The 13,840-nt window shown below is 45.7% G+C and overlaps 1 protein-coding gene across 1 annotated transcript in view; it reads right to left on the bottom strand.

Moving 5' to 3' along the window:
* LOC124799055 (transmembrane protease serine 9-like) overlaps window positions 1-4,635 on the bottom strand; it is a 171,066-nt gene extending 166,431 nt beyond the window's left edge. The window contains exon 1 of the mRNA XM_047262593.1: window positions 4,466-4,635. Within this exon, the coding sequence (XP_047118549.1) occupies window positions 4,466-4,635 (170 nt within the window). The remainder of the gene's footprint in view (window positions 1-4,465) is intronic.
* Window positions 4,636-13,840: the final 9,205 nt, after the last annotated feature.

Genomic DNA, 13,840 nt, shown 5'->3' with positions numbered 1-13,840 from the left:
TGACCTAAGGGACCACTTCCTAGCGAGAGAAGCCAAAGAAGATTTATGCTTCTCCAGCTGAGATGTGGGGAATGATATCCCCAATAGTTGGGGGAGTGTGGGGGGGGGGGGTGCTGCTTCCAAAGTAGGTGGTGTGGGAACATCAGGGGGGAAGTGGCCCCCCCCCCCTCTCCCCACCGTCAAGGGGGCTGTGAAGTCTTATGGCTCTGAGAGATGACCAGCATTGGTCCAATGGATGGGGCTGGAACAGTAGTTATAGCGGTGGAGTAAATTGTTGTCATGCACATGGGATGGAGCCTATCAAATTTCCTCTTAGGCTCAGTGTAGGTCAGTCGGTCCAGGGTCTTGTATTTCATTATCTTCCTCTCCTTCTGTAGAATCCTACAGTCCAGAGAGCAAGGGGAATGGGGCTCTCCACAGTTGACACAGATGGGAGGTCGGACACACGGAGTATTGGGATGTGAAGGATGTACACAATCTCAACATGTGAAGCTGGAAGTACTATGGGAAGACATATGCCTGAACTTCCAGCACTTAAAGCACCACATTGGGGGAGGGATATGTGGCTTGACATCACAGCAGTAGACCATCACCTTGATCTCCTCGGGTAATGTGTGACCCTCGAAAGCCAAGATGAAGGCACTGGTGGCAACCTGATTATCCCTCGGACCCTGGTGGACGCGCCCGACTAAATGGACACCTCGTCGCTTTAAGTTGGCGCTCGGCTCGTCATCGGACTGTAAAAGATGGTCCCTGTGGAAAATAATACCCTGGACCATATTTAAGACCTGGTGACAGAAACATCCCCTAGCTTGTCACAAGTGAGTGATGCCTGTGACTGACCAGATGATGCTGTTTTTATCAAGACTGACCCTGACTGCATATTGGACAAGCCCTCCACCTCCCCAAATGTGTCCTCTAAGTGCTCCACAAAAAAACTGAGGCTTCACTGACAGAAAAGATTCCCCATTAACTCTCGTACATAGGAGGTACCAGGGCGAATAAGCCTCGCTGCCATCCTTAGCCTGGCGCTCCTCCCATGGTGTGGCCAGGGAGGAGAAAGATTTGGGGTCATATTTCTTAGTACTGAAGTTAGACCTAGACCGCTTAGAGGCTGCTGGTGGTTGACTGCCAGCAAGAGATGTTGTACTACGCTTCATGGCGTTTCATCCGCCCTGATGCCACCCACTCCGACCAGGGCCCTCCCAACAGGTGCCACCCTGCTGCAGCAAAGTCCACCTGGCAGGATGGCCTTTGCTGGGAGTCCCAATGCCCCAGGGTGACAGGCATCTACTCATTGGCATATGTGGGGAGTTAACGGCGCAGGTATCAGCAGAGAGATCCCTGTGCTGTCAGGGGTTACAACGAACAGGGTACATGACAGCCCCACCACAACAGACTAGCTACCATGCTGGATGTCCGGTGCAAACGAGCTAAGAAGTCCATTATCGCCATCAGCATATAAAGCGATACTGCACAGTGGATGGAGGAAACCGCACCCAGGAGGGTGACCTCGTCCAACAGCTGGAGAATGAGCGGAAGTGCAGATCCACGTCGACGAAGGATGCGAGAGGTCTCAGCGCATGATGGACAATGTAAGGCGCCCATCCCCAATTGGCTCGCTCTTTGGGAAAATTTAGAAGGATGGAGGTCGAACGTTACAGGGGACCATCATGTAAAAGCCGAACCGTGAGAGACTCCTTTTACTCGCCTCTTATGACAGGCAGGAATACCTCAGGCCTATTCTAACCCCGCTGGCTGAAGTGGCCGTGCGGTTAAGGCGCTGCAGTCTGGAACCGCAAGACCGCTACGGTCGCAGGTTCGAATCCTGCCTCGGGCATGGATGTTTGTGATGTCCTTAGGTTAGTTAGGTTTAACTAGTTCTAAGTTCTAGGGGACTAATGACCTCAGCAGTTGAGTCCCATAGTGCTCAGAGCCATTTGAACAATTTTTATTCTAACCCCCGGACATACAGGAGGAACAAACTTATTAAGTTGTATTGGAATCAGAAAAAGAATCCCAGATGATTTGACCTTAGGTGTAATTCAGGTAATACACAAAAAAGGAGACAAGATCTGGTGTTCAAATTATAGAGGAGTTACCCTGCCCAATGTAACCTTTAAGATCTTCTCTAGTATCTTCTACAACAGGTTATCTCCACATGCAGAAGAGATTCTGGGGGTGTATGAGTGTGGATTTCGTCCTAATAGGTTAACAACAGACCAGATATTTGTGTTGAGGCAAAAACATGAAAAGGCATATGAGTATAGTATTGACCTTGATAACCTCTACATACACTCAAGCAGGCCTTTGATAGTCTCGATAGAGCATAAATGCTAAATGGTTTGCTGCTGCTTGGTATACCACCGAAGTATGTCTCACTTATTCAAGCAACATTGGCTGGTTCCAAGGACACAGTGCGAGTGAATGGTGAACTGAGCAATTGGTTTAGCATTAGTAAACAAGTCACACAATGGGACGCACTCTCTACAATGCTGTTCAATGACTCTTGAAGCAGCCATGTGGAAGCTTCAGATATCTGGTTGCATAGGCACAAAGTCGACTCACATATGCGCATACGCTGGTGATGTAGCAATTATTAGTAGAAGAAGGGTATCACTAGAAAGGACAAGAAAGAAGACACAGAACCTAGGGCCTATCTATAAACGAAACAAGGACTAAGTGCATGAATTTCACCAGGATGGAAAATAATAACTTGGATAGTCAGCAGACGGTTTCTATTGTGAACACGTGCAGAACTTGGCCTATTATCGCTCTAATATTAACAGCACTGATTCCATGTCAACTGAAATAAAACTGCACATCGTAACCCGTAATAGTTACTTCCACACGTTTAGGAAAGTGTTGGCCTCTAGGTTATTAAATAGGCAGCTGTAGGGACAACTATATAAGGTCATGATCAGGTCGGTTGTAACCCACAGACGCGAAAGATGGACGCTAGCAAGTGTTGATGAGCAGCAGTTCAGGATATTTGAACGTAGAGTGTGGCGCAAAATCTACGTGGGAGTTCAGGATAATAATGATTTCTAGAGATCTAGGACGAATACTGAGCTGCACCGCCTCATAAAAGGAGCTGACATCGTAAGAATTATAAAAAAGTATAAGAATAGCCTGGCTTGCACATGTCCTCAGGATGGATAGTGGAAGAACATCTAAAAAGATTTTTGAATGGAGGCCAGCCGGAAGAAGACAGAGAGGAAGGCCACGAAAATGGTGGATAGATGATGTGGAAGAAGAATCCGAGGATGGCGGAGAACCGGGCTGGAGAGTGCAGAATGAAGGAAACTTCTTGATGAGGCTAAAAACCACACCATCATCATCATCATCATAAACTAAAGTCTATGCCTTGTCGATTTAGCCACATCCCTCTCTCCATTGTCATCCTCTTCAATTCTTCATACGATTTTATCCCCATATCTTCTTTGATGTTATTAAAATACATTGCTCTTGGCCTGCCTCTTGGTTTTTTCCCTGAAACTTTTCCTTCAAATTCATTCTTTAGGAACTGGTTGTGTCTCATTATGTGCCCTATCATTTTTGATTTTCTTCTTCCTATATAATTTAGCAGCGTTCTGTTCTCATTGACTTCTCTTAAGACCTGTTCATTACTTTTTCTATCTACCCAGCTCGTTTTCGTCATTCTTCTCCATGTCCACATTTCCATTGTTTCCAGTCTCTTTTTCTCTGCCTTTCCCAGAGTTCACGCTTCACATCTGTATGTTAAGACACTCCAGACGAAAGTTTTGGCAAACTTTTTCCTACTTTCTAAGCTTATATGATTGTCTGTTAGTAAATTCCTTTTATTTTGGGAAGTTTGCTTTGCAAAGGAAATTCTTCTCTTTATATCTGTGATACATTTATTGTCGTCAGTGATTGTGCTCCCCAAATAACAGAAGTTCTCAACCTGCTCTAGAACATCATCTTCAAGTTTAATATTAACTTTACCATTTTCTTTTGTCGTCCCTACTACTATAGTTTTTGTTTTATTCTTATTTATTTTTAGATTAAGTTCTCTTAGGATTTTGGAAAATTTTAGCAACATATACTCCATTTCCTTTACTGAGTCAGCATGTACTACTATATCATCTGCAAAACGGATACAGTGTATTCGTTCCCCGTTAATTTTAATTCCTTTGGTTATTATTTTGATTTTTTCAATGGTTTTTTCAATTAATAAGTTGAACAAATAAATACCACACAGGGTTGTAATACCGTGAGAAGAAAAAGAGTCTTGTAAACTGAGATGGAGGTTTTTGCTTAAATTATTTTTGGAATCCTGGTCTCTCTTTGGTCAAACAACAGAGCGGCGGAGGTAATAGCTCACGTGCTACTAACTAAATTTCACTACCGGTAACTTCTGGCGCTAATCATCTTTGGTTGTGTGGCGGGCGCTAGTTTTTTACTGTGTGTGTGTTTTGTATTTTGAACTTAGCAGAGCACTCACGTGATAAAGTAGAGCTGCCAGGGGAACTGCGAGATGTTGGCGGGCGCCCCGCCGACTATCCTTCCGCTGAGCCGCGGCCTCGAAGGGATGGCGAGGTTCCTGACGGCCGCGTAAGCGCCGGCGGCGCTCAGCGCAAGAGCCAAGAGCACCAGCTGTCCTAGTCGAGACATCTCTGCAGGAAGTCTGTCGCTGCTTTGTATTGCCCACTCTTTATATGTGCTGATATGGTAATTTCCACCTGGCAACTTAAACAACTTGATTATAGAATAATCTCACAGACGATGTACTTGATCGCTCTTTGTTATCGAAATTTGAATTTGCGGTGCTTAGACTCGCTTGATAACTACGACGAATAAACAATTTAGTGATCATCAAATACATGTTGTCTCTGTGTCTAAGGACAGTATGAAAAGCTGTCGCTTTGGGACCCAAAGTTTTTATGGAATTTTAACCAATTGTATTCACCTTTTCATTTACGAGGGCCGTTCACTAAGTAGTGCAAACAATTTTATTGTGAAAGCAGGTTGGCTTTATTCAGGATTCCAATATACCATACTATTCTCCACACTTTTGGCTACAAGACATTGTTTTTCCTCATAATCTCCGCTGAATGTGACGGCCTTACGCCAGCTTAGTTTGAGGGCCTGTATGTCCGCATGGTTCTACTCTCCTGGCTGATGTCGTAGCCAATGTCTTGCTGCACCAATAACAGCCCCATCATTCACGTTCTGTTTCCCGCGGAGTGCATCCTTCATTTGGCCAAACAGATGGAAGTCGGAAGGTGTGAGATCAGCAATGAAGGGTGGGTGATGAAGAAAATTCCAATGAAATTTTGTGAGGTCCTCTCCGGTGCGCAGGTTTATGTGAGGCCTTGCGTCGTCATGGAGAAAGAGAAGTTCGTTCCCATTTTTATGGCGACGAACACGCTGAAATTGTTTCTTCAATTTCCTTGTGTTAGCACAGTACACCTCAGAGTTGACCGCTGCACACCGTGAGGGAAGAATTCAAGCAGAATAACTCCTTCAGAATCCCAGAAGATCGACGCGATGATTTTACCGGCTGAGGCTGCTGCTTTGAACTTTTTCTCCGGGGGATTCAAATGGTTCAATTGGCTTTAACCACTATGGGACTTAACATATGAGGTCATCAGTCCCCTAGACTTAGATCAATGCTGTTTGCAGATAGAGCTCACAGCGGAATGGTTCCGCTGGCATGCACTGTCCGCTTATATACAGAGCAAGTGACCTTGGTTACGTAACGCACTGATAAGGGACTTAGACTCTGCAGGCAACAGCCGGAGTGTGTTATCCCGGACGCGCGCTGTAGGTGTTTTAGCAGCGCGCCCCGCTGGTGCGTCCGCCGACCTGGTGCCGAGCCAAGTCGGGCGGGTTGCGTCACCGACTCGCTAGGCGCTCAGCGGGCAGTGCGGCACTATGCTTTGTTAACTGTTTCAAACTGTTGCATCCTTGAGCCCCCGGTGCGCGATGTACGCTCACCGGTCCTCGGCTGACGCTACAGATCATACTTTATTAATAATTATAATACAGGGTTACATCACCAGTTATAGTTACTTTCTCAGCAAGTACACCAAGTCCTTTCATCCATACATGTATTTTTTCATCATTACTAACTTTACGACAGGAGCGGGTATACAATGTAAAAGGCATATTACTATATACATAACTAGGTCTAGACTGGGACTTAGCATCTATTCCACAATGCCAGGTCTTGTAAGCGATGACATCTCGGTCGGCGAATAATTCGAGTCCAGGTAGAGAGGCATTCTCACATCGGACAATAGCTAGTGTAAACCATCCACTTCCAGTACTCCCTGTGCCAGCATCAAGGCTGAAATTAACTCTAAATCCACGGAGACTTAGAACTACTTAAACCTAACTAACGAGGCAGGATTCGAACCTGTGATCGTAGCAATAGCACGGTTCCGGACTGAAGCGCCTAGAACCGCTCGGCCACAGTGGCCGGCTCTTCGGGAGGGGGGGGGGAGGGGGGGAGGGGGGGAGAGATAGGGTAGAGCCACTCCATGGATTGCCGTTTTGTTTCCGGTTCGAAGAGGTGAACCCATGTTTCATCGCCTGGGAGATGTTTGACAAAAACCTGTCACGATCGGCATCGTAACGCGCAAGCAAGCAGATGGCCCTTCGTTGTCTTTACGGTGATCTGTTAGGCAGCGAGGGGTCTAAGGCGCTGCAGTCATGGACTGTGCGGCTGGTCCCAGCGGAGGTTCGAGCCATCCCTCGGGCGTGGGTGTGAGTGTTTGTCCTTAGGATAATTTAGGTTAAGTAGTGTGTGAGCTTAGGGACTGATGACCTTAGCAGTTAAGTCCCATAAGATTTCACACATATTTGAACATTTTTTTTAGGCAGCGAGGAACCCGGCGAGCGCACAGCTTTCAGTACCAACTGGCGCATGAGTATCTCAGCACTACCAATAGAGTCGTCCGGTTGTGCAGCCAAGTGCTTCATTGTCATCCGTCAAGCGTCCACATATTCGAACATTGCAGGAGTCACTACTGCATGCGGCCGGCCGGCACACGGGAGATTGGACAGGTCTACTCGACCCTGTCCCTCCGTTAGAGATGCCATTTTGAAGGCTACGTATAGCACCACCATATATCGCAACTTCATGAAATTATAGCTTCTGAAGCGTGAATCTTCGACGATGTCCCAGAAAAAATTCAACGTTTTTCAACGGAAACTAGCCGAAGCAGAAACTGTTGTATTATTTATAGAACTCCCGTCGTACGTTTAGAGTGGTCGTTGACGAAAATGACACGTAAAACGTATTTACATAGGAAAACAATGATAGCTTTCGAGGATTATTCATGAACTGTAGGTGTAAATTTAATAAAAACGGTTGGTGTTTGGTACTGGAGATTCTACTGAAGACAGCCTTTTATTTATTTTGCGGAAGATGTTTATAAGTTTTTATGAAGTGAGAATGAAATAATAGCTTATGTTTTCTAAACGTTTATTAGAAATCTCATATTTAAGGTTAAATAACGAGTAAACTGTTTTGGTCTGCAAGAGTGGAACAACCGTTTATCAGAAATTTTGTCCAATTTTTTCGTATCAGAACCCTTGATTCTGACAGCTCTGGATTGAATACACACCCTGTGTGCTTCTATGTCCATCGCCTGCGCCATCCTACTATAACAGGAAGTATACCAACACCATGATGGGAGTTACAGCTCTCTGACTCAGGGAAGTGTCTTCCAGAAAGAGCCGCCACTGCTCTACCAGCTATTTGTTTATATTTAATGTGTAGCTTACAGTATTCTGTGGCATTTACTGCTGCGCTCGTAACGGTGAGACGTGGCGCCTTTATGTCACTCCTATGTGGCAGATTGTCTGAAGCGAGTTCAGTCAAGTACATAGTTCTAATTTTCATCCACCAGAGTACAGTAGCGGACAGAGAAATTCAAGAAACAGGTCAAGAGAATGTTTTTGTGAATTGTTCTGTTTATTTCTTGAAAGCTCTTTTGTTTATTTATGTTTGTACAGTTTTGTATAAGCTTTTAGTAGTGTGAATGATGCGTGAATGTGGTCTAAAGTAAATATATAGGTCATTGTTATATTGACAAACGCTGTACGAACTAGCGTGAGAAATTTTTAAACAGTGTGAATACAGCCGACGGGGGATTTTGTATTATAGTATGTTAAGTAAGTTTATGGTAAAAGGAAAGTAATTCGAGTGCAAATGAAAATAGTTAATAACTTAAAGTATAAATAAATTATCAGAATGTTAAATATTTATTTCGAGAAAAAATACAGTTCGTAAGTGTGTTATTTTTTGATTAGTTAGTCATGAAAAGTGCGGACTGATGCTGGAGAATAATATTTTTTTATTGGTCTTAAAGAAAACTGACCAAATAGAGCAGAGTATTCTTCGGGCGTCTTTTCTCTTGGCGATAGAGATTGCTTACAGCAGTCTAAAGTAGTCTGAGCCCAGGCTTTCAATGGTACGGTCGTGGGTAGTACAAGCTCCGAAGGAAGTTATAGTCTGTCGGTTTTAGCTCTGCTACATGCCTCAAAAGTGCTTTCAAGTGAAGGCACATTTACTCCGGTGTATGGATTCTATAAGTAATTTTGTATGAGAAAAGAAAGTAATGCCTCATGGCATGTTAAGCGGATCGGTGACTAAAAACTTGAGTGCATTAGACACAGATAAACTTAATAGTATGACGAGCATTTTCATTTAGGTACAATCCGTGCTTAGTAGCTGTTCATATTTCGGGAAGTACGTTACCATAAACTTGCTAACGTGAGCGAAAGGGTTTGTGCATGATTGTGTTAGGATTAGCAAGGGCTTGGCAGTGAACGTGTAACTCTTGACTTCAAATTATACCGGAGTTCTGCCAGTATTTCCACCTTTCATTCGAAATTAAGACGTTTTTCCGATTTTTGGAATAGTTACGTTTTATGCAGGCTGGTGCGGGTTGCAGTACGGTAGATTTCTGCTCGGCTTTCCTACTGGCGATCTGCTGCCACGAGTTCACAGGTGGGTACTGGTTTAAACCCAGAAAGGAACTCACACTTTATTTCTGTGCTAATTCTTTACGTCTTCTGATATGGTATTTTCCTCCTGGCAACATAAATAACTTGATTAGAGAATAATTTCTCAGCCTGTTTACTTGATCGCTCTCTGTTATCAAAAACTGAACTTGTGAAACTTTGTCGCACATGATAACTTTGACGGAAAAACGAGTAAGTGGCCACTCTGGCCTAAGCGCTACTATTCGTGTGGAAAGCTGTCGCTTTAGGAGCCAGAATTTTTTGGAATTGTTGTCAGTTGTAATCACCTTGCCGGCCGTTGTGGCCGAGCGGTTCTAGGCGCTTCAGTACGGAACCACCCTGCTGCTACGGTCGCAGGTTCGATCCTGCCTTGGGTATGGATATGTTTGATGTCCTTAGGTTAGTTACGTTAAGTAGTTCTAAGTCTAGGGGACTGATGACCTCAGATATTAAGTTCCATAGTGCTTAGAGCCATTCGAACCATTGTATTCACCTTGTCATCTACATTTAGGATGATTGTTGATGAAAATGAAACGCACAATATGTTTCTATAGGAAATTTTATACACTCCTGGAAATGGAAAAAAGAACACATTGACACCGGTGTGTCAGACCCACCATACTTGCTCCGGACACTGCGGGAGGGCTGTACAAGCAATGATCACACGCACGGCACAGCGGACACACCAGGAACCGCGGTGTTGGCCGTCGAATGGCGCTAGCTGCGCAGCATTTGTGCACCGCCGCCGTCAGTGTCAGCCAGTTTGCCGTGGCATACGGAGCTCCATCGCAGTCTTTAACACTGGTAGCATGCCGCGACAGCGTGGACGTGAACCGTATGTGCAGTTGACGGACTTTGAGCGAGGGCGTATAGTGGGCATGCGGGAGGCCGGGTGGACGTACCGCCGAATTGCTCAACACGTGGGGCGTGGGGTCTCCACAGTACATCGATGTTGTCGCCAGTGGTCGGCGGAAGGTGCACGTGCCCGTCGACCAGGGACCGGACCGCAGCGACGCACGGATGCACGCCAAGACCGTAGGATCCTACGCAGTGCCGTAGGGGACCGCACCGCCACTTCCCAGCAAATTAGGGACACTGTTGCTCCTGGGGTATCGGCGAGGACCATTCGCAACCGTCTCCATGAAGCTGGGCTACGGTCCCGCACACCGTTAGGCCGTCTTCCGCTCACGCCCCAACATCGTGCAGCCCGCCTCCAGTGGTGTCGCGACAGGCGTGAATGGAGGGACGAATGGAGACGTGTCGTCTTCAGCGATGAGAGTCGCTTCTGCCTTGGTGCCAATGATGGTCGTATGCGTGTTTGGCGCCGTGCAGGTGAGCGCCACAATCAGGACTGCATACGACCGAGGCACACAGGGCCAACACCCGGCATCATGGTGTGGGGAGCAATCTCCTACACTGGCCGTACACCACTGGTGATCGTCGAGGGGACACTGAATAGTGCACGGTACATCCAAACCGTCATCGAACCCATCGTTCTACCATTCCTAGACCGGCAAGGGAACTTGCTGTTCCAACAGGGCAATGCACGTCCGCATGTATCCCGTGCCACCCAACGTGCTCTAGAAGGTGTAAGTCAACTACCCTGGCCAGCAAGATCTCCGGATCTGTCCCCCATTGAGCATGTTTGGGACTGGATGAAGCGTCGTCTCACGCGGTCTGCACGTCCAGCACGAACGCTGGTCCAACTGAGGCGCCAGGTGGAAATGGCATGGCAAGCCGTTCCACAGGACTACATCCAGCATCTCTACGATCGTCTCCATGGGAGAATAGCAGCCTGCATTGCTGCGAAAGGTGGATATTCACTGTACTAGTGCCGCCATTGTGCATGCTCTGTTGCCTGTGTCTATGTGCCTGTGGTTCTGTCAGTGTGATCATGTGATGTATCTGACCCCAGGAATGTGTCAATAAAGTTTCCCCTTCCTGGGACAATGAATTCACGGTGTTCTTATTTCAATTTCCAGGAGTGTATTTCAGTTCTCTTCTGAGAAACCTTAAATTCTACTGAATAGGACCACTGGCCACGTGCATCGAAGCCTATCCGTCTCAGAGATGGCGTATGAGTGGATTTCTGAACTCTTTTGACTGCGTGTAGACTGTGCATCATTCGTATTGAATCTGTTTCGGGCCTACAGCACCTCAGCGGCGTTTTGCAGGCAGCGGGTGAAATATTTGCTGGCACGTGAGTGATCCTCCTCTGCACTTTATTTGCTATGTTTGGGATTTCTGTAGATGATTCTTTGCTGTGTTTCCACTGGTAATCAGGAAATAGTCCATCACCAGTCGAATAAACAGTTTGTAATGGTGATGCCGCAGTTGTCTGACAGTGTGGAAGTTCAACGGCTCTGTATTTCATTTTCCAGAATACTTGCATTTGTATTTATCCAACATCGCTGCTGTCATGCTGATGTAGCTAAGTTAATAAACACTTTGGTTCAAGTGATCGGTCTCGTACTCCACTGTGTTCACGACTCGTCAGCAACAATTTCTGTTGCCGAAGCCCAGGAAGGGAAGCTTGTGGCCTACTATTGATGACACACTGTTACCTTCTCGTAGCTAACGGAAGATGGTGCTACTGCAGCACTACAAAAGGTATGATGCGCAATTGCATACATGGAAGATTATTACCGCGGCCCATTACTCTTTCAGCTAAGAAGGCAACTACTGCGGCCCGCAACTCCCACTGTAGCCGTTGGAGAAACATTAGAAAGTGCTTTGCATGAATTAAAATGATCACATAATTGTGTGAATTTAATTTAAAAAATTGCTCGTCAATTGTCGCACGCTGTAGGGCCAAACATCTCTCGCTGTCAGCGAGACACTTTGGGATAACACTCATCTCGCAAGACTTTCTGCAAACGTGATGTCATTTTGACGTCGCACACTGTATCGAATATCGATGCGGCAGGCGTCATATTCATTTTGTCATAATTAGATGTTTGTATTGTAACTTGCACTATGCCGTTTCAGAGGAAGGGCGTAAAGAAAATTTATCACAAACACGTCACTATTCCGTTAAATGTCTGTTAATAACACACCAGCAACATAAGCCTTTAAGAGATAGTACACGGTAAGGAAAGAGTCTGGATACACTCCTATGTAAGGAATCATAATGGCATCTAGTATGAGGTCTCTTTAGGTGGGAGCGCAACTTACAGGAGCTATGGCGACAGCAGCGGCCATCTTGAAATCCACCATCTTTGATTTGGGTTACGTGTTTCAAATGGGAAGAGGATCACATGGCACATTATTTTGAACTGCCTGTTTCTCAGGAATACGCATGTGAAATCCATTTTAAGATATCTTTATTTCTGTAGGAGTTATGAGTTATGACCTGTTAAAATTTAGGACACTTACTAGAATCGACGTTATAGCATATGCTCAATGTGACCTGCATTGCACTGGGCACACAATCAGAGTCTGCTTTGTGAGTCCTGCTGCACACGCCGCGGGATCTGTGGGTCAACAGAGACACACGTCTCCTCAACACACCGCAAATATGAGCTACGTTATTGAGTTTTACCTCATACACAGTTGATTTCAAATGTCCCCGCAGGTAAAAGTCAAGAGATGTAAGATCAGGGGAGTGTGGTGGCCATTCGACAGAACGCCTTCTGCCTATCCAGTTACCACTAAACTGTTCATCTAGAAACTTCTGACTTCAGCAGCATAGTAGGGTGGCACCCCGTCTTGTTGGGAAAAGTATAGCAAATCAAGCTACAGATCCAGCAGTGTTGGAAGCACTTAACCAGGGAGCATGTTAAGATTCCTACCCCCATTTAAGATTCCATCAATAAACACTGGACCCACGATTCTTGTGTCCCATATCCCACAAAAAACCATCCTTTTTTCAGCACCAGCACCTTTGCAGGGATCTGGCCACGAGGGTTTTGCATCTGACCACTAACTATGAGTCTGTTTGTTAACTTCTCCTTGCACATAAAAAATTAGTCGTCACTGAACAACACCTACGTTACGAAGTTGGGATTCCCCTTACACTGATCCAGAGCTCATTCTGAAAATTGCACTCGCTGATCAGAGTCATCCTCTGAGAGATGATGATGCAACTGCAGCTTCTACAGGCGCCATTTTTGTGTGTGCATCACATGCGGGATTGAATGCTGACATACTAGATATTACTGACAACTGGCGCGTACTGCGATGTTTTACTGACAACTGGCGCGTACTGCGATGTGCCACAATTTCTGCTTTATTGAATGTCCACTGCGTAGCTTGTCCACCACACAACCTGTTGCACGAAATTCGTCCAATAATGTTGATACTGTCATTTCTCTCAGGCTGCCGGGCATTGAAGTCAGCAGCAACCACTCTGGTACTTCGTCCACCATTCATTAACACAATTGCAGCGCGTTCCTGCTGTGTAAGTGCTATTGTGGATCAGCTGCAACAACAAATAGAATTCATCACCACCTTGTAATTTCAAACTTTAATAGGCCATAACTCCCACCCAAATAAAGATAACATAGATTTCACATGTGTCTTCCTGAGAAAGGGTGAGCTAAAAACGATGTTCCACATAACCCCCTTCCCATTTGATACACCTAACCTAAATCCAAAGTGACAGATTTAAAGATGGCCATAGCTGTCGCCATAGCTCCTGTACGTTGCGCCCCCACCTACGGACACCCCACACTAGATGCCATTATGACTCATCACACCGTTCGACTTTTATAGAGCTGTGTCCAGGCTTTTGCCGCACACTCTAGAGTAACCAAGAAAGGAAACAAATATCACATGAGTTAGCGCTAGCATAGTGAATAATGTCGTGGTCTACAGAGTCGAAAGACGTAGGTTTGTATCCTAC

This window comes from Schistocerca piceifrons, chromosome 5, assembly GCF_021461385.2.
Source record: "Schistocerca piceifrons isolate TAMUIC-IGC-003096 chromosome 5, iqSchPice1.1, whole genome shotgun sequence".
In the NCBI taxonomy this organism is placed as follows: domain Eukaryota; kingdom Metazoa; phylum Arthropoda; class Insecta; order Orthoptera; family Acrididae; genus Schistocerca; species Schistocerca piceifrons.
This window is presented reverse-complemented; position numbering and strand designations above follow the sequence as displayed.